Source organism: Salvelinus namaycush, chromosome 25, assembly GCF_016432855.1.
Source record: "Salvelinus namaycush isolate Seneca chromosome 25, SaNama_1.0, whole genome shotgun sequence".
NCBI lineage: Eukaryota > Metazoa > Chordata > Actinopteri > Salmoniformes > Salmonidae > Salvelinus > Salvelinus namaycush.
Genome location: NC_052331.1, coordinates 107,018 through 128,668, shown reverse-complemented (window position 1 = coordinate 128,668; position 21,651 = coordinate 107,018). Strand labels below are relative to the sequence as shown.

Sequence of the window (21,651 nt, the reverse complement as noted above, 5' to 3'; positions counted from 1 at the left end):
GGAGCTCTGGGTCTGAACCCCGCCCTGTGCAACTGGGTCCTGGACTTCCTGATGAGACACCTCCAAGTGGTAAAGGCAGGAAACAACACCTCCACTTCACTGATCCTCAACACAGGAGCCCCACAAGGATGTGTGCTCAGCCCCCTCCTGTACTCCCTGTTCACCCATGACTGCGTGGCCACGCACGCCTCACACTCAATCATCAAGTTTACAGATGACACAACAGTAGTAGGTGTTGATTACCAACAATGACAAGACAGCCTACAGGGAGGAGGTGAGGGCCCTGGCTGAGTGGTGCCAGGAAAATAACCTCTCCCTCAACGTCAACAAAACTAAGGAGCTGATAGTGGACTTCAGGAAACAGCAGAGGGAGCATGCCCCTATCCACATCGAACGGGACTGTAGTGTTGAAGGTGAAAAGCTTCAAGTTCCTCTGCGTACACATCACTGACAATCTGAAATGGTCCACCCACACAGACAGTGTGGTGAATAAGGCGCAACAGCGCCTCTTCAACCTTAAGAAGCTGAAGAAATTTGACTTGACCCCTGAGACCCTCACAAACTTTTACAGATGCACAATTGAGAGCATCCTGTCGGGCTGTATCACCACCTGGTACGGCAACTGCACCGACCGCAATCACAGGGCTTTCCAGAGGGTAGTGCGGTCTGCCCTACCCATCACTGGGGCCAGCATTCCGGAGTTGCCTCTTCATTGTTGACGTTGAGACTGGTGTTTTGTGGGTACTATTTAATGAAGCTGCCAGCTGAGGACTTGTGAGGCATCTGTTTCTCAAACTAGACACTCTAATGTACTTGTCCTCTTGCTCAGTTGTGCACCGGGGCCTCCCACTCCACTTTCTATTCTGGTTAGAGTCAGTTTGCACTGTTCTGTGAAGGGAGTAATCCACAGCGTTGTACGAGATCTTCAGTTTCTTGGCAATTTCTCGCATGGAATAGCCTTCACTTCTCAGAGCAAGAATTGAGTGGCGAGTTTCAGAAGAAAGGTTTTGTTTCTGGCCATTTTGAGCCTGTAATTGAACCCACAAATGCTGATGCTCCAGACACTCAACTAGTCTAAAGAAGGACAGTTTTATCGCTTTTTTAATCAGGACAACAGTTTTCTGCTGTGCTAACATAATTTCAAAAAGGTTTTCTAATGATCAATTAGCCTTTTAAAATGATAAACTTGGATTAGCTAACACAACGTGCCATTGGAACACAGGAGTGATGCTTGCTGATGATGGACCTCTGTAAGCCTATGTAGATACACCATTAAAAATCAGCCGTTTCCAGCTTCAATAGTCATTTACAACATTAACAATGTCTACACTGTATTTCTGATCAATTTGAAGTTATTTTAATGGACAAAAAAAATGCCTCTTTCAAAAACAATGACATTTATAAGTGACCCCAAACGTTTGAATGGTAGTGTATATATTTCTTTATATAAAAATAAAAGTATCTGCTTTCACCCAAAACAGTAGGTGGCGACAATACCCTTTTTTGGGGGATGTCATTGTAAATAAGAATTTGTTCTTGACCGACTTTTCTAGTTAAATAGAAATAAATAAAACCTTAAGAAGAAGAAACGTCCGTGACCCGGAACTACTTATTTATCCTTGCCGGCTTCACAGCGGGTGGGATTTCCACAATATCAAGTATGGCGAAGACATACGATTATTTGTTTAAATTACTGTTAATCGGAGATTCTGGTGTCGGGAAGACATGCGTGTTGTTCAGGTTCTCAGAGGATGCATTTAACTCCACATTCATCTCCACCATAGGTAGGTGTGACTTTGGTTAGCCACACAATTTCATGTTTACAAAACGTCTCATCACCACATAAAGCAGCTAGCTTATTAGCCTTTGATTATTGAGTAACGGACTAAATAAAGTTAGTTAGCTAACGTTCTATAATCACATTTATTAAAGTGTAAAGTTACAATGCCATTGACGTTATCTGTAGTACATAGCTATATCTTATCCAAACATTTAAGCTATCATTAGCTTTACAGCTAGCTAGTTAAATTTAAGTAGATACTGTAGATTGTTAGCCTGTTTTTTTAACTTTATGAACTTTCTATAGTTTACTAATTGTTAGCGCCAGTAGATAACATCAGCTATCTTTAAATCCGCCAGCTAAATCCAAATGTTAGTGTAGCTACGGGTCAAATATATTTCTAACTAACTCAAGATAGTTCATCTGTGTCGTTTATAGCGGGAGAAAATGAAACATAGTGGGCAGTAACATGTATTTGCATATTTCCGTTAGAGAGCTTCTTCTGTGAAGTGGGCGTGTGCAGAACATAATTCATGGCGTATTATCCAGCTAGTTAAGAATTCGGCTAATTTACCCTGGATGCTGTTGATGCCACATATCATAAACATGAACCTTTTACCTTTTTTATTGTATAGGAAGTTGTAGATGTAACTGTATGCTACTAGAGATGAGTCATACCTAGCCATTAAGCACAATAGTATCTAATTTCATATTCCCTGCCCCTCTTATTATTCTCCTGTAGGAATTGACTTTAAAATTAGAACAATAGAACTAGATGGCAAGAAGATAAAGTTACAGATATGGTAAGTTGTGTCCTTTTCATGCACTTCTCCTTGAGCGTCGACTGCTTTTCATACAGAGAGAATGAGAAGGGGTAGGCTTAGGCTACGCCACGAAGGATTTTGCCTTGCAGTTATTTTTATTTATTTATTTAACAAGGCAAGTCAGTGAAGAACAAATTCTTATTTACAATGATGGCCTACACCGGCCAAATTCAGACGACGCTGGGCCAATCCCTATGGGACTCCCAATCACGGCCGGTTGTGATACAGTCTGGATTCGAACCAGGTTGTCAGTAGTGACGCCTCTAGCACTGAGATGCAGTGTCTTAGATCACTGTGCCACTTGGAGCCCATACAGAGAGAATGAGCATTGTATAGCTAGGTAACTATCCTGGAGGATATGAATAATGTCCATGTAATTCAGCTGATTGTTGTCCTCTGATGTGTCTTTTGCAGGGACACGGCAGGACAGGAGCGTTTTCGAACAATCACAACAGCATACTATAGAGGAGCAATGGTGGGTAAACACATCTTTCTTCTTCCTCGAGGCATTGACTCAACATTGAAGATTTTATTTCCGGTTTTCCATCCTCTGACGTTTCATTGTCTTGCATCTCTCTGCAGGGTATCATGCTAGTCTACGACATCACCAATGAAAAGTCCTTTGAAAACATCAAGAACTGGATACGTAACATAGAGGAGGTATGTTTGCTTACATTTCTATTGTATGATATTCTATTCTAAATACGACCCAGATACTGACTGACTAGTAGTTCTCTAGTTTAATCTGTCAAAGTCAACAGTATGTAGTATTTGTATCCTAGTATTAAACCACTTTTGTCTTCTCCATAGCATGCATCGGCTGATGTTGAGAAGATGGTCCTTGGTAACAAATGTGACATCAATGACAAACGGCAGGTGTCCAAAGAAAGAGGAGAGAAGGTGAGTTTTGCTGCAATCATGTAATGAATCACAAGTTCAGTTCTTCTGGTTGTTACTGTACAGCCTAAATGGCTTGGATGATGTAGAGCAGTGGTCACCAACCTTTTCTCAGTCAAGATCACTTTTGCAGTCAAAAAGCAAGCTGAGATCTACTGCTAATCTCTTTTCTTTTTTTTTACATTAACCTCACACAAACAGTTTTTTAGTAATGAGGTTTGGGCAGTAGGCCTAATTCACAGCATATTGGCTATATGATTGGCCTGCCAATATTGTTATGGTCAAATCACGATGTCAGTGATCTTCAGGTCAAAAATGCGGAGCTCTAGAAAGATGCCTGAGTTTCCGAATTGGATGCCCGTTCAAAATTATTTTTGCCAACCGCTTCTCACGGTCCCTGCTCTCTCCTTCCTTTCCTCCGGTGAGACTGACCAGAGAGAGGGGACACGGTCTTCCACCTGATGGTGAAACTCGAGTCGCACCGCATCTGCCTCATGCACAAATTCCTGTTGTTCCTATGACCAGAGAAAGTGAAATATTCCTTATTATTAAAATCGACATGACGAGCTGCTAATAATAATTAAACACAAGGCTATCAATTCTTGGCTACTCATTCATTGCAGCTGCAGCCCGAGCGGAAGTACGAAGAAGCGCGTTTTGTAATAGTGTTGAATAAAAACTGTGACAGTCCTGAATATGAACTTAAACATGAACTCACTCATAAAAACAGCAGCTCTTTGCTGAATTCGTTGACAGTCTCTCTGTAGTCATGGTTTTAAAAGTTGTTCAATCTTACGCAGGTTAGTAGCCTATTAAACTTGGCTGTGGCCAGGGTCATGGAAGCTCTGTAGCCACGGTGATTTGAGCTATCTGATTGGGCAGGACTTTTGAATCAAGTTCACCTACCGGCAACAGCTCAATACGATCGCGATCGACCGGTTGGCGACCACTGACGTAGAGCATTGTATAACACAAGGTCCGCCTTGTGGCCTGCCATGTTGTGTAGGAACATATTTATTTTTTTAAATGATAGAAACTGACGATAGTAACTAGGATGACGATAGTAACTAGTAACACACACATGACGATAGTAACTAGGATTACTGGACGGTATCCAGATTTTCATGTCATCATACATCCTTCTCTCATCCCAGGATTTACGGTATTACCGGCTTAGTACACAAGGGGGCGACAAATGCAAAAAAAGACCATTGGTCGTCTATACCAGAATGCTAACATAATTAGCACAAGTAATAGCGAATTTCCATGGAGACTGCTTGCTAAATATGTTATCAAATGAAAATAAACAAATTGTAATGACAGGCAATCAGCTCATAAAGTTATACATAAATAGGTAGGAGCTACCAAATGTCTGCTTGTCTGAAGGAAGAACTGTACTGGCTCTGGTGCAGCATGTGCACACACTGTGTCTGTCTGTCTGGAGTGGCTAGGGCAACAGGCCTGCCTGTTCTGGTTAGAGAAGAGGGTGGAGGAGCAGACGGGCCAAGAACAGAGAGGAGAAAAAACACAAGAAAATCAAGATAGCAGTGGCAGCTGTACATATAATTCATCCAAAGGGCTTTGACTTCTCAAACACGGCAGAAAGATAACACTATATGATGCCTCGTCTCCTTTTACTCCCCCCTCCCCCTCTTCTCTGACCAGAACGGGCAGGATTAGTCAACGCGTCTAAGTTTAACTTGCTAGTTAACACAGAATTCTGTGTTTGTCACGCAGGAAAAAAAAACAGGACTGCATAAGGAATATCTGGCTGCGTTTTGTAAAAGCTGATCTAAAATGCTTCATATTGTAATTCCTGCTCGACACATTTTTGCTTCAGTTGCACTTCTCCGCTCTGGTGAGAATTCACGAACAGGCATTCTATCAGCAGACCACGCTCTGACTGATGTGTAGCTGCTTTTTTCTGGTTCTTTTCTAGGTGTATCCTACTTTTCTCCTGTAAAATGCAAGATTAACTTTAAGAAATACATTAGGAAATGTAACTGGCTGCATTCTTTCTATGGAAAACAGAAATATGATGGCCATGCATCATATTTGCCAAAAGAGCTTGCTTTTTCATTCTAAGCTCATTTATTTGTGTGGCTGCCAGCCATATAGCGCTGCAATTCTGTTGTCATCTGATGAAAATGAAGCTATTTTCTGCCGAATGTGTTGCACTAATGTATTCTCTGTGAAAGAAATACCGTTGCACGCCCCTGATCACTCTATTGAAGCAAGAAAAACACTGACTTTCAATATAAAATGCGTCCCGTCAATACACAGCTGGACTCACCTGCTACCACTTTCTCCCGTTTTGCTATTTACAAACAAACACTTCATTGGCTCAACTGTTCTGGTGAACTACGATAAGCTTCATAATGTAAAATAATGTGACCGGTGAAATAAAGAATGCTATCTCCTAATGTAATGCACAAGTTGACTGCAGGTATTTACTTAAGTAGCTACAAATCTTAAAATGTATTGAAAAACTTGAGATAAATAGTTTTGACTGTAAAAAAAAAACATTCAGTGGCTATTTCCAAATACCCCAGTATATGGCATACGGCCCAAGCCTAATAGTAACATTAGCCTGGTAATAACCACTGAAATCATTACAAAACCAATGGAAAACAAAGGCTACAGTTTCAGAAAGCATCAGATATGGCAAAATTGATGGATAGAGGAATTATCCCCCACAACTTTCCGCGGCAAGGCAGTGCGAACCTCCAGACTTCGTTGAAGACACGGGCAAAATAAATCCTGATGTCCCTGATGTAGAGTCAAAGCATTACTCCCTTCTTTTCTCAGCTGGCGTTGGAGTATGGTATCAAGTTCATGGAGACCAGTGCAAAGGCCAATATCAATGTGGAAAATGCCTTTTTGACACTTGCCCGAGACATCAAATCGAAGATGGACACAAAATTGGTGAGTTCAACCTCCCTTTCTTCCACTTTTCCATATGAACAATAGATTATAGTTCAACAATGACTTAGGTTTTAAGAAGGAACTTTAAGAATGTCAACATTTAAAAAAAAGTTTCAAATAAACTGTCTTTGTTCCAGGAGGGCAATAGTCCCCAGCGGAAAAGCCACGGGGTGAAGATCTCTGAGCCCCAGAAGAAGATCCGCTTCTTCCCCTGTGCCCTACTGTGAGGACCAGACCAAGGTTTCATCCTAAATGGAACCCTATTCCCTATTTAGTACACTACTTTTGACCATGGCCTATAGGGCTCTGGTCAAAAGTAGTACGCTATGTTGAGAATAGGGTGCTGTTTGGGCCTTGCCTGCCCATCCCTGGCTGGGGCGCTGACTAGCTGGACACAACTGGACTGTGCTTGCTCCCAACACCCCCTCTCCTTCTACCTATTTTCTTCAACCTGTCCCAATTCGCTCCCAACCTCTTCCCCTTGGACCTAACCTTTTAGATGTTTGTGCATCTGAAGTGTTTGGATAAGCAGTTTAGTGTTGGAGCTTCCACCATATTGTTTACACCTTACAGATCTGAACATTGAAGACTTAGGACCAACGGGAATTGGTAGGGAGAGAATTGGGAATTGCCTCCCTCCCTGTCCTCCTCTCCAAACATCATGCTCAAGGGCAGGTTGACTACTCCACGTCTCCCATTCACAACGTCCCCATGATACCTGGTGATGCTGCAGTTCTTCCAGCTCGCTCACCAAGCTCGAGTTTCTCTCTCCGCGAATTCAGACAGACTGATCAACCGGTGAACCACTCGTTTTTCAAAACTTTGTTCAAATATAATTTCACACAAAAGATGGACTCTTCCTTCCTTCTGTTTCACATTGGTCTCTCTACGTATATAACATTTTTCACACTCACTCACCTGGATGCACAACTGCCAAAGTTGGAGCCCCACATACTTCCCTGTTAGAGTAGCTTGAATAACCTCAGAGGTTTGGGTTAGGGAACATGATGTGGATGTTTAGATGATTTTTACTCCCTAGCCACATTGTTAACATGATCCAGATTCTGATAGGCTTTTTTTTGTTTGATGGAACAGAGTTGTTAAATGAATGATGAAATATGCCTTGAAGATGCACAATCTTTCAGGAAAGAGTGATGCCTAAATCCTTTGATTATTCAGACTAAAAGAAAGACACAATTTGTTCAATTTTGCATTCCATTCTGTTTTCCGTTTAAGACGATCATTTAGTGCTACAGTACTCTAAACATGAGATGCTTGAATTGCAACAAGCCGCTTTCTCTGAATGTTCTTGTGCTGTAGCTATTCCACTGTTGTTTGACTTGTTTACTGCCAGTCCCTGGTCTTTTTTCTTCCGGCTTGAGAACGTTCACACACGAATGTCCTTGAAGGTTTACCTCTTAAGACAAGGCCCGGGACTACATTCCAGCTCTACAGTGTTTCTTCTCTAGAACACTATTGTGTCAAATTTGTTGAAATGTAAAATTGTACAGAGTTGACACTTAGAAATTAGGTTGCCTTTTCATAGTGTGTTTTGTTTTCAGTCAGGGCAGCACGGCAACAACATCCATTCATGAGATCTGGTTTATCCCCAGCTGTATGACATCTCTGAACAGGGGTGTGTGTCTGTCTGTCTGCTAGTACAAACCGCAATGTTACAGTGTGGACAGACAAATAGGTTCCAATCCTTGCACTTTACCAGTAACCTGTGTGTAGTCTGTGCCAAGTGATTATTTCGCAATACAAGACGAGCATTTTATTTTGGTTGGATTATGGCATTTCTGATCTATTTGATTGGATTATGGTAATGAGTGGTAGATACTTTGTCCATACCTTAGATAATATATGAATTATATTAGACAATTATTGCACCTTTTTATAACTGGCTTTCTATCCTTTTCTACTTTTAATTTGTGTTCTACGGTTTAGGGCCTGTGTTCACAAATGTCTCAGAATATGAATGCCGATCTAGAATCAGGTACTCCCTCTTATTTGTTATGATTTAAAAGGCAAAACTGATCCTAGAATAGCATTCCTGCTCTGATACACTTGATACATACGGGCCCTGGTATCAGTAAAGAAATCCTACAGTGTCATGGTGGTTGTTCCAACAATAATTTGTTATGGTATGGTGTTTACAGTTTCAGTTGTATGCTTCTGCCCTGACAGATTTGAGTATACTCCTTATGTGATGATCTCTTGGCAAGTCAAGTTAAAACCAGTCAACTTCACCAAGTTTTTGGTTTGTTGTGGTATGTCCTCTGTTTTGTTTGTCCTTTTGGTCAGAACCTTGTCTGACAGCTAGGTGGCACCATATCACCAGCTGACACTGTTATAACATGGGAATAATACATTGTGTGTTCTAACAGCAAGAACATATCCTTAGTATGCACTGACAATTCCATTAAAATGCTGTGTAATGTTTTGGAAATGGAAGGAAAAATGTGCATGTGTTATGTAAACATTTTTGCTTTGTTGATCTATACCATCGAGTCCTCTTTACCAGAGACTTTCCAGTTTTCCACTTCCTGTTATTTTACATGTCTGGGTGCCAGTCTGTTTGTGCAATCATGCCAACTCCTTTATCCTAGCCTGCACTTTTCTCTATCTACAACTGTACTGGGACCTAATATTGCACCCTCCTCTAAACCACTTAATAATCACTAATACTCCAGTCTTTTCCAGTTTGGAGCAAGCCTGATCCCAGATCTGTCTGTGCTCTTGTCAATTCCATGACTGTCATTGTCAAGCCATTGCAAGTGTTTGACATGAGAATTCCAGAAGGAGTTGGCAAGAGAGCAGAAACAGGCTTTCACCCAGCCTAGTTTGAAGCTATGCATTATGACATTTGGACCTCTCCATTTTTGTGTATTTCTGTTATTTTGAGAGTTCTATATTTGTGAAATGGTTGTCCCACATATGTCATACATTCTTCCTTTAAAAACCTGTCTCTTGATGTGAAACTCGGTGACGCTCTTATTGAAAGAGTATGGACTTGTTTGTCTTGCCTTGAGCCAAGCATATGACCAACTTATACTTGTTTTTCCCCTTCTATTTTTGGTACTTTGAATGCAATGATGATATGCTAGATTTTTTGTGATATTGAAGATGGGTAGACTGAGGTTGGCACAAAGGAGAGATTACTGTTTTCTTTCTTTTGATAGCTTTAATCTAACAGTAAAATGTGTTATCCATGTCTCCTTGTTCTTTGTCAGTAAAGGTGTGAATTCTGATTTTCTCCATTGACATCAATGCATGACTAAGTGAAAATGCCGGATTAGGAAAAGTTAGGATTCACCCCTAAATGCATATCAAGAGCACATTTTCATTCCATTGTCGATTGCGAGATACACCGGGAGAATCAAATAACATAAGTTACATTTTGAAAGAAACTGTTGTAAGTACGTCATGTAAAAAAAAAAAAGATATGTCTACTTTAATTGTACTGTACTTTCTAAAATCATACTGAAATTGATATGCAGTTTTGGAGATATCTGTGCTTTTGATTTAATATAAGATTCTTTAAAAAAATTGTGATTTGTAATTTTTTTTTTTTTAAATGACTGTTACAGGCCTTATTTACTGGAAACTAAACGGGGGAGGGGATGACCAAAACAGGGAGGGACTACCTGAACTTTTGGTTGTTCTCTCTCATTTTCATTGCAAAACCTTTGCCTATGGTGTGTGTGCACTAATGAGTGACTACATACATTGTGGATAGGGACTATTGAGTGTCTGTTGAACAAATGAGTTTACAATGGAGTGTTTATGCGTCCATGACACAGATGCCTCTCCCTCCATTACTTCTTTATGGTTCAGTGAAATATCGCGGCAGATGTTTCTATAGGCTGCTGTAACTGAGCCCCGGTAGACGAGAATACAAATCTACTGTTGGTCATCATAGTTAAGGAGCCCATTCCTGATAGCTATAGGAGTTAGATCTTTGTAATATACTATTTAGCTGCAATAGCAGGTCAGCTGCCAATGTACTTGGATAAAAACACAGACTCTGGGCTGGCCTACATTGCCATGAAGAAACAAGAAGGCCCACACACTACTGTATAATGTTCATACAACATATTTTAGAGAATGTTTACAGTGCATTCAGAAAATACTCAGACCCCTTGACTTTTTCCACATTTTGTTACATTACAGCCTTATTCTAAAATAAGAAAGGTTTTCATTAATGTATACACAATACCCCATAATGACAAAGTAAGTTTTTAAAAATGTTTGCAAATGTATTGAAAATAAAAAACATCTTATTCACATAAGTAATCAGACACTTTGCTATGAGACTCTAAATTGAGCTCAGGTGCATCCTGTTTCCATTGATCATCCTTGATGTTTCTACAACTTCATTGGAGTCCACCTGTGGTCAATTCAATTAATTGGAAATTGTTTGGAAAGCACACACCTGTGTAGCTAAGGTCCCCTAGCCAAAACCAAGCCATGAGGTCGAAAGAATTGTCCGTAGAGCTCCGGGACAGAATTGTGTCGATGAAAAGATCTGGGGAAGGGTACCAAAACAGTAATGCACCATTGAAGGTCCCCAAGAAAACAGTGGCCTCCATCATTCTTAAATGGAATAAGTTTGGAACCACCAAGACTCTTCCTAGAGCTGGCCGCCCGGCCAAACTGAGCAATCTGGGGAGAAGGGCCTTGGTAAGGGAGGTGACCAAGAACCTGATGGTCACTCTGGAGAGGGGAGAGCCTTCCAGAAGGACAACTGTCTCTGCAGCACTCCACCAATCAGGCCTTTATGGTAGAGTGGCCAGACGGAATACACTCGTCAGTAAAAGGCACATGACAGCCCGCTTGGAGTTTGCTAAAAGGCCTCAGACCATGAAAATCAAGATTCAACTCTGGCCTGAATGTCAAGCGTCACATCTGGAGGAAACCTGACACCATCCCTACAGTGAAGCATGGTGGTGGCAGCATCATGCTGTGGGGATGTTTTCAGTGGCATGGACTGGGAGACTAGTCAGGATAGAGGGAAGATGAACGGAGCAAAGTACAGAGAGATCATTGACGAAAACCTGCTCCAGAGCTCTCCGGACCTTTGGGGTGAAGGTTCACTTTCCAACAGGATAACAACCCTAAGCACATCGCCAAGACAACACAGGAGTGGCTTCTGGACAAGTCTCTGAATGTCCTCGAGTGACCCAACCAGAGCCCGGACTTCTCTGGAGAGACCTGAAAATTGCTGTACAGCGACGCTCCCCATCCAACCTAACAGAGCTTGAGAGGATCTGCAGAGACAAATGGGAGAAACTTCCCAAATACAGGTGTGCCAAGCTTGTAGCGTCATACCCAAGAAGACTTGAGGCTGTAATCGCTGCCAAAGGTGTTTCAACAAAGTACTGAGTAAAGGTCTGAATACTTATGTAAATGTTATTTCATTTTTTATAAATTAGCAAAAAAATCTAAAACATGTTTTTTGTGTTGTAATCATGAGGTGTTTTGTGTAGATTGATGAGGGGGAAAAAACTATTTAATCAATTTTAGAATAAGGCTTTAACCTAACAAAGTGGAAAAAGTCAAAGGGTCTGAATACTTTCCGAAGGCACTCTAGATAGATCCAAGGTGGACTCCAATGTAATTCTTCCTAAAGTGTATTTTTCATTGCTAGTGTTTATGGCATACTCTTTAGTCTTCATATCCTATCCTATGGAAGGTACTTTGGGAATAAAGACAACATACATGTTAGAAAACAGCTTTTTGACTTACCTGGCTAAATAAGAACTGTACAGGAAACCTGGACTAAAAAAGCATGCTCAATGGATCATTTGTTATCCAGGACTGGGCTAAATCTGTGTATGAAAACCAGCCCTCAAAATAACAAGTATGAAGTTATGGCTCGTTATTTCCCCATTATGTATCAGGAAAAACTCATGGCTCTAACCAGTGGTGATTTTAGCATGTAAATCTTGGTGGGGAACCCCCCCCCCCCAAAAAAAGAAAATGTGCACTATAATGGTGACAAACAGTGCCCATAAACTGTTAGGGCCTACATAAAGCTGTCCCAACAGCAGAGTCCCAACAACTTATCACTGCTACACCTGGCTATCAGTGGAACCTTGTCTGGCAGTGAAACAGTTCATTCAGCCTCATTTGCTGCCTTTTAAAAAACATAGCTATGGCTGACTTGCTTAAACAAATATGGTTTCTACTGACAATTGAGATGTACAAACTATGCCATAAGGGGACGAAGAGCAGATAAGAGGCAATCCGTTATTTTGATTAAGACATTAAAGAGCGAGCTAGGAGAGACGTAGTCAATATAGCTATTTGTTCAGCACTTTTGAAATGTACAGCGACATAATTCAGAACATGGGCAGTTCTTACGGTATTCTCCCTGTACACCAGGTCAGAACCGTGAGATAAATAAAGGTTTGATGTAATTTTACCTGTGGCCAGTAACCTTGTTCCTTCGTGGATCGACACTTCTCATGTAACTCTATGGCAGCACCCAAGGGGCTTGAATTTTCGAGCTCTCCCTGTAGATTTTGCGGTGACGTAATGTCCCCATGAGTGACAGAACACTGAGCCAATCACGGCGCTACTAGAAGACATTAACAACTCCTACGCTCTGTATTTTCCACCGCCTGCACCATCACCACAGAGATCACTGAGCTAGGCTGCATTTTGGAGTTCCCTTACTCAAGAAAGCGACAAAAGAGACCATGTTTATTATCTCAATGATTTATTGATTTTTGTTTCATTGTTTGCAAACTGATATGTGACACTTTTAATGTCAAAATAACATGCAAAACAGGCAACTTTTTGAATGACGGGTTGCCACTGGCTCTAACTATGAAGGCACTCTGCACACCAGACAGACCTGAGGAAGTCTGGTGTGCGGAAAATAGTGCTGGAAGTCCTCCCGAGAGCCTTCCATCGTTGTCCAGGTCAGCCTTGTCGATCACCTTCTCACACACCATCCGCACCTTGTCCTCCATCTGCTCGTTCCGCTTCAGCTTGTTTAGGGTCTTCTCCAGGTCAGACATAAGTTATTGTTGTTATTGTTATTGTTGAAGTCTGAGAGGAAAGCAGGAAGAACAGAGTAAGCTAGGTAGTCTACTAGTCTCAAGGACTTTGTCTGTTTTCACTTAGCCAATATGTATGCACTAAGTCCTGGTTTGATGTCGTGGCCTTTGTTGATTGTTTCTCTTCAATGAGGTTGTTAACCCTGTCAGTCATGCCACAGAGGTGGTGAAAGGGTCTAATCAACAATTGTGACTAGAAGCTGTCATTTTATAATACTGTATATGATGTATGACTGATGACTATGTATGATGACTAGGTTGTTTACTGTATCATATTTCCATGTTCCTTAACATAACCAACAGACCTCATATCTATTGAGAGAAAAGGCCAGTTCACACGCTTTAACTTTTTTTTCGTCCAGTAGCTAAGCCTTTCTGAATGGAGCTTTCCTGCATTTTCTTTTATGAATGAATGGCTGAACATGTTAATTGACTCATGACCGTGGTTGTGTCTCCGCTCCACCGCCTGCGGTGAAACATCTTTATCTGTCATCGCCGGTTAATTAACCGGTATGGTTCCACAAACCATACAAGGCCTTTTTTGTACAGCCAGGCTACATGTACACTGAGTGTACAAAACATTAGGAATGTTCTTTCCATAACATAGCTTTCACCTCGTCAGTCTATGATCCCTTATTGATGTCACCTGTTAAATCCATGTCAATCAGTGTAGATGAAAGGGAGGAGACAGGTTAATTAAAGAAGAATTTCTAAGCCTTGAGACAATTGAGACATGACTTGTGTATGCGTGCCATTCAGAGGGTGAATGGGCAAGACAACAGATTGAAGTGCCTATGAACGGGGTATGGTAGTAGGTGCCAAGCACACCAGTTTGTGTGAAGAACTGCATTGCTGCTGGGTTTTGCACGCTCAACTGTTTCCCGTGTGTATCAAGAATAGTCCACCACCCAAAGGACATACAGCTGGCCAGTGGTTGAAATAGGGTAATTGATAAAAGAGGCCAAATGAGGCTGACACTTTGTGTAGAGCAACAGACGGGCTACAGTTAGTCAACTGACAGTCCAGTACAACATTGGTGCCCAAAGACCCATAAAAGAAGGCACAACTCGTCTTACCTTGACACGAATGGGGTATGGCAGCTGACGACTTGAGTTCTACTTCTTTCAGCAAAAAACAAGAAAGGAACGAAAACGCTGGACACTGGAGATTTGGAAAAACATTGCCTGGTATGATGAATCCCGGTTCCTGCTGTTTCACGCTGATGGGAGGACTAGGGTATGGAGAAAAGGCTGCTAGTGGTGGTGTGGGTGTGTTTTCATGGCACACATTGGGCCCCTGATAAAAGTGGGGCAACGTTTGAATGTCGCAGGATATCTGAACATCATTGTCCCATAATGCCCCATGCCACAAGGCTAGGATTGTCCAGGAATGGTTCCACGAACATGAGTGAATTCAGCTTCCTGCAGTGGCCTGCCCAGTCACCAGATCTCAATCCAATTGAGCATCTGTGGGATGAGATGGAACGAGCTATTCGGAGTAGATTCACTACAGCCAACTTGACACAACTGTGGGAAGCATTGGCGTCAACTTGGGCCAGCATCCCTGTAGAACGCTTTCGACACCTTGTAAAGTCCATGCCCTGACGAATTGAGGCTTGTCTGAAGGCAAAAGGGTTGTCACTCAATATTAGGAAGGTGTTCCTAATGCTTTGTACACTCAGTGTATATACACAGTGTGTTCGTATTCATACCCCTTGACTTTTTCCACATGTTTTGTGTTACAGCCCGAATTCAAAACGTACTAAATATATTTTCTCACCAATCTACACACAATACCCCATAATGACAAAGTGGGAAAGACATTTTTGCAAATTTATTGAGAATGAAATACAGAAACATCTAATTTATATAAGTATTCACATCCCTGAGTCAATACTTTGTAGAAGCACCTTTGGCAGTGATTACAGCTGTGAGTCTCTAAGCACTTTCCACACCTGGATTGTGGAACATTTGCCCATTTGATTCTTTTCAAAGCTCTAGTCAAGCTCTGTCAAATCATTGCTAGACAACCATTATCAGGTCCTGCCATAGATTTTCATGTAGATTTAAGTCAAAATTGTAACTTGGCCACTCAGGAACATTCACTGTCTTCTTGGTAAGCAACTCCAGTGTAGATTTGGCCTTGTGTTTTAGGTTATTGTCTTGCTGTCACGATCGTCGTAATGAGGCAGAGTGGACCAAGGCGCAGCGTGATAGAACGACATCTTCTTTTTATTTTGAAGACGAACAAACGAACAAAAACAACAAACAGACGACCGTGAAGCTATTCAAACAAATAGTGCTGACACTAAACACTACACATAGACAATAACCTAATGCCTATGGCTGCCTTAAATATGGCTCCCAATCAGAGACAACAATAAACAGCTGTCTCTGATTGAGAACCAAACCAGGCAACCATAGACTTTCCTAAACCTCTATACTGAACACAACCCCATACACTCAACAAAACCCCCTATACAATACAACCACCCAAGACGAGACAAATACATACAAACATTCCCCCTGTCACACCCTGACCTAACCAAAATATTACAGAAAACAAAGAATACTAAGGCCAGGGCGTGACACTTGCTGAAAGGTGAATTAATCTCCCAGTGTGTGGTGGAAAGCAGACTGAACCAGGTTTCCTGTGCTCAGCTCCATTCCGTTTTCTTTTTATACTGAAAAACTCCCCGGTCCTTAACGATTGCAAGGATACCAATAATACGATGCAGCCATCACTCTGCTTGAAAATCTGGAGAGTGGTACTCAGTAATGTGTTTTTTGGGATTTGCCCCAAACATAACACTTTTTTATTCAGGACAAAAACCTAAATGCTTTGCCACATTTTTGCAGTATTGCTTTAGTCCCTAGTTGAAACAGGATGCATGTTTTGGTATATTTTATTCTGTACAGGCTTTCCTCTTTTTCCTCTGTCAATTAGGTTATTATTGTGGAGTAACTACAATGTTGCTGATCCATCCTCCGTTTTCTCCTATCACAGCCATTGAACTCTGTAACTGTTTTAAAATGTAATAACTCTACCTACATGTACATATTACCTCAATTATCTCAACACCTGTGCCCCTGCACGTTGACTCTGTACCGGTACCCCCTGTATATAGCCCCGCTATTGTTATTTACAGCTGCTGTTTAATAATTTGTTATTCTTGTCTCTTACTTATTTATTAATTATTTTTTTACATTTTCATTCTGTTTTACTTTTTTGTAATGTTTTTTTATTATTAAAATTGTTTTTTTATAGGTATTTTCTTAACTGCTTTGTTGGTTAAGGTCTTGTAAGTACCTGTCCTATTCGGCGTATTTGACAAATTCGATTTGATTTGCTTTGAAAGTCACCATTGGCCTCATGATGAAATCCCTGAGCGTTTTTCTTCCTCTCCGGCAACTGAGTTAGGAAGGACGCCTGTGTCTTTGTAGTGACTGGGTGTATTGATACACCATCCAAAGTGTAATTAATAACCACACTGTTTAAAGGGATATTCAATGTATGCTTTAGATTTTTTTTTTTACCCACCTACCAATTCCCTTCTTTGCGAGGAATTAAAAAACCTCCCTGGTCTTTGTGGTTGAAATTCACTGCTTGAATGTGGGACCTTGGAGATATTTGTCCAGTATATGTGAGGTACAGAGATTAGGTAATTAAAAAATCATGTTAAACACTCTTATTGAGTCCAAGCAACTTATTATGTGACTTGTAAAACACTTTTTATTTAGGCTTGCCATAACAAAGGGGTTGAGTACTTATAGACGCAATAACTTCTTTTCATTTTTTCATACTTTTTAAAAACGTTGACATTATGTGTCACAATGCCCCAATCTCAATTTAATCCATTTTAATTTCAGGCTGTAACACAACAAAATGTGGAAAAAGTTGAGGGGTGTGAATACTTTCTGAAGGCTGCCTGGACTCCTCTATAATGCCCTTATCAATCATTCACAACCTTTTGGTCCTCCAAGCGTGGTTATTTCCTCTACATCTATAGCCTCTGCTCCAGCTGCTCACCTCCATGGCTACAAGAATGAGGCCCTTTTTGTAAGTTGCTTCTTAATAGTTATCCATGACCATAGTCCATAGACTTTAATTAGTATTTGAACCCAGGTCTGTTCCCATCTTCTATGGACTTTGTCTTGGACATTGCTTTGTGTGTCTGTTTGCTAAGTAACTTCCCTTTCTATGATTGACTAGACAAAATGAATTTTGGCCCACTGACTGTCGATTTATTTTAAATGTGTAGTAGGCATTCAGGTCTCGTGGAGACATCTCACTCAGCAATGAGAACTTATCTAGGAAGTCATCCAGAGTCATGTTTCCTTCTCCGTCCTCTGAGAAAACCTAAGCGATCCTCTGGCGGAATGGGTTGTCCCGAGGAGAGACACGTCTGTGTTAGTTCACTGTGCTAAAGCCTTGGCATTAGCTCAGGGAGCTAACACAAGTCAGCACGCTTCTGTTTGAGAGATGCAACATTGTTACTGAACCTAGGTCATTGCGTTAGCCTGCTGTGTTAGCCTGCTGAGATAAAACCTTGGCATTAGCTTGGGGAGCAAACATAAGTAAGCAAGCCTCTGAAATGTGTTGTCCTGAGGAGAGACCAAACACTGGTACTGAAACAGGATTTTAACCCGGATTCCCCTGCATGTTTGTGTTAGCTCACTGAGATAAAGCCTCATTAGTTTGGGGAGCTAACACAAGTCAACGATCCTTAGTTGGAGAGAGCAAACCCTGTGACTAACACAAGATTTGAACTTTAACACAGCTGTGTTAGCTCACTGAGCTAAAGACTTGGTAATATTGCGGGGAGTTAGTCCTGAAGATTTGTGTTAAGGCAAGGATCACTAAACCACCTCCGGCTACTATACAACCTCTATGAGGAACAGGAAATAGCAAAGAGGAGTACAGGGCTTGAGGGGCATCTCCCTTTCACTCAGGTGCCACAACAACAGACCTGAGGGCACTGATATCAGTTGTTTCTGCTGTTGTCATTGTGAGGAGGACGTGTGTGTGTGTGTGTGTGTAAAGATGAGCATAATAGACCCAATCGTACCAAGTGTGCCCTATAGGTCCTACTGGCCTCTTTCAAGTTTAATAGAGTCAGGTAACACATAGATGCTCAGAGGCTGTTGTCAATTAGTTGTGTATTAATGATTACACATTGGATGCATCCCAAATGGCACTCTATTCCCTATATAGTGCACTACTTTTGACCACAGCACTAAGGCCCTGGTCAAAAGTAGTGCACTATCTAGGGAATAGGTTGCCATTTGGGACGTATCCACTAATGTGTGCATGTAAGTATGGGATGGGGGTATACTTTCAGTTCTGGCATACTGCTCGTATGGTAGTCTCACATCTGGCTGGTCTGTGGTGCCAAGTCACAATAATGGTAGAATTGTCTACGAAGGGGAAAGAAAGTTGACTACATACAATATCAGATATCACATCAGAGTCAGACTGTGTAATATATATTTTGTATATTATGACATCTGCTCTGGCTTTGTTATCAATATATCAGAAAATGGTCTGTGTGTTAAAACAACAGGTGCAAAGAAAAATTAACTGTTGTAGGCATTTTTATTGTATTTTTTATGTTTAAAACATACAATATATTTGCAGAGAAGCCACTCAACAACTACATCACATTAGTCATCAAACAAACTCCCGTCCAGAGCGAAAAACAGAAGCAACCAGGGTCAAAGCCCTGCTCAAGGGCACGTCGACAGATATCCCACAAGGTCAAAAACGGGGACCCGAACCAGCGATCCACCGGCCCAAGCTCCCAACCGCTAGCCCTCCAAGATCCCCCCCAGTTGCCAAAGAGCTGCCCCTCAACCATCCGAGACCCCCCTCCCCCCCGAAAAATTCAATATACAGTTGAAGTCAGAAGTTTACATACACTTAGGTTGGAGTCATTAAAACTCGTTTTTTAACCACTCCACAACTTTCTTGTTAACAAACTATAGTTTTGGCAAGTCAGTTAGGACATCTACCTTGTGCATGACACAATTCATTTTTCCAACAATTGTTTACAGACAGATTATTTCACTTATAATTCACTGTATCACAGTTCCAGTGGGTCAGAAGTTTACACACACTAAGTTGACTGTGCCTTTAAACAGCTTGGAAAATTCTAGAAAATTATGTCATGGCTTTAGAAGCCTCTGATAGGCTAATTGACATCATCTGATTCAATTGGAGGAGTACCTGTGGATGAATTTCAAGGCCTACCTTAAAACTCAGCGCCTCTTTGCTTGACATCATGGGAAAATCAAAAGAAATTAGCCAAGACCTCAGAAAGAAAATTGTAGACCTCCACAAGTCTGGTTCATCCCTGGGAGCAATTTCCAAATGCCTGAAGGTACCACATTCATCTGTACAAACAATAGTAAGCAAGTATAAACCCCATGGGTCCACGCAGCCGTCATACCGCTCAGGAAGGAGATGCGTTCTGTCTCCGAGAGATGAACGTTCATTGGTGTGAAAAGTGCAAATCAGTTCATGAACAACAACAAAGGACCTTGTGAAGATGCTGGAGGAACTGGGTACAAAAGTATCTATATCGACAGTAAAACGAGTCCTATATCGACATAACCTGAAAGGCCGCTCGGCAAGGAAGAAGCCGCTGCTCCAAAACCGCCATAAAAAAAGCCAGACTACGGTTTGCAACTGCACATGGGGACAAAGATCGTACTTTTTGAAGAAATGTCCTCTGGTGTGATGAAACAAAAATAGAACTGTTTGGCCATAATGACCGTCATTATGTTTGGAGGGAAAAGGGGGAGGCTTGCAAGCCGAAGAACACCATCCAACCGTGAAGCACGGGGGTGGCAGCATCATGTTTTGGGGGTGCTTTGGTGCACGAGGGACTGGTGCACTTCACAAAATAGATGGCATCATGAGGACGGAAATTATTTAGATATATAACATCTCAAGACGTCAGTCAGGAAGTTAATCCTTGGTCGCAAATGGGTCTTCCAAATGGACAATGACCCCAAGCATACTTCCAAAGTTGTGGCAAAATGGCTTAAGGACAACAAAGTCAAGGTATTGGAGTGGCCATCAAAAAAGCCCTGACCTCAATCCTATAGAACATTTGTGGGCAGAACTGAAAAGCATGTGCGAGCAAGGAGGCCTACAAACCAGACTCAGTTACACCAGCTCTGTCAGGAGGAATGGGCCAAAATTCAACGAACTTATTGTGGGAAGCTTGTGGAAGGCTATCCGAAACGTTTGACCCAAGTTAAACAATTTAAATGCAATGCTACCAAATACTAATTGAGTGTATGTAATCTTCTGAATGTGATGAAAGAAATAAAAGCTGAAATAAATCATTCTCTCTACTATTATTCTGCTATTTCACATTCTTAAAATAAAGTGGTGATCATAACTGACCTAAAAGGGAATTTTTACTTTGATTAAATGTCAGGAATTGTTGAACTGAGTTTAAATATATTTGGCTAAGGTGTATGTAAACTTCTGACTTCAACTGTAGCTATGAGATTGTATAGTCTGCGAGCATGCCTTGGAAACAGTACATGTCCTATACATTTAGATGGTATTTTGTCATCATTTGATGACAGGTGGATATTCAGTAGTTTTGTGTTGACTGCCTTTTCCTAATCTGAAGGAGACATGGTTGGCCTACGCCCAGAGCCCCAGACAGAACCGCACGTCAAGTAAAGATTATTCACATGGTAATCTAAAGCGCTGGCAAATGAACAGGGAAGGACATCTGGAATATTTACATTTAAAAAAGGTGAGCAAATATTTTCTTACCATGTTAACTAATGTTTGGATAAGTACGAGTGACAGTTATGGTAAAATTTGACAAAAGGTTTCTAACAATTGAAAATATGATTATTGTTGTTAATTTATTTTTGGGGAAATTGTGAAAGTCGGTTATGTTTTTTTTACATTCTATAGCTTCTTCTTATTCTTATTCCGAATGGTTGCAAGTTCAAATCCCCGAGCTGACAAGGTACAAATCTGTCGTTCTGCCCCTGAACAGGCAGTTAACCCACTATTCGTAGGCCGTCATTGAAAATAAGAATTTGTTCTTAACTGACTTGCCTAGTTAAATAAAGGTAAAATAAAAAATAAAAATTCTATGGTATTAAAATGATCCTTATGGTCAGGT

At 41.2% G+C, this 21,651-nt stretch overlaps 1 protein-coding gene across 1 annotated transcript; it reads left to right on the top strand.

The window, feature by feature from the left end:
- Positions 1-1,657: 1,657 nt before the first annotated feature.
- Positions 1,658-6,653, top strand: LOC120020081 (ras-related protein Rab-8A-like). The gene is made up of 7 exons (XM_038963519.1): positions 1,658-1,784; positions 2,523-2,583; positions 3,019-3,079; positions 3,187-3,264; positions 3,415-3,504; positions 6,310-6,426; positions 6,564-6,653. The coding sequence occupies exons 1-7, from the start codon at positions 1,661-1,663 to the stop codon at positions 6,651-6,653; spliced, it is 621 nt and encodes a 206-aa protein (XP_038819447.1). The 5' UTR covers positions 1,658-1,660.
- The last annotated feature ends 14,998 nt before the right edge of the window (positions 6,654-21,651 follow it).

Bases quoted from the DNA above. Each gene is read 5' to 3' on its own strand.
- LOC120020081 (XM_038963519.1), top strand. From the start codon at position 1,661: ATGGCGAAGACATACGATTATTTGTTTAAATTACTGTTAATCGGAGAT. The intron at 1,785-2,522 runs GTAGGTGTGACT...ATTCTCCTGTAG, and splicing joins CACATTCATCTCCACCATAG to GAATTGACTTTAAAATTAGA. The intron at 3,505-6,309 runs GTGAGTTTTGCT...TTCTTTTCTCAG, and splicing joins CCAAAGAAAGAGGAGAGAAG to CTGGCGTTGGAGTATGGTAT.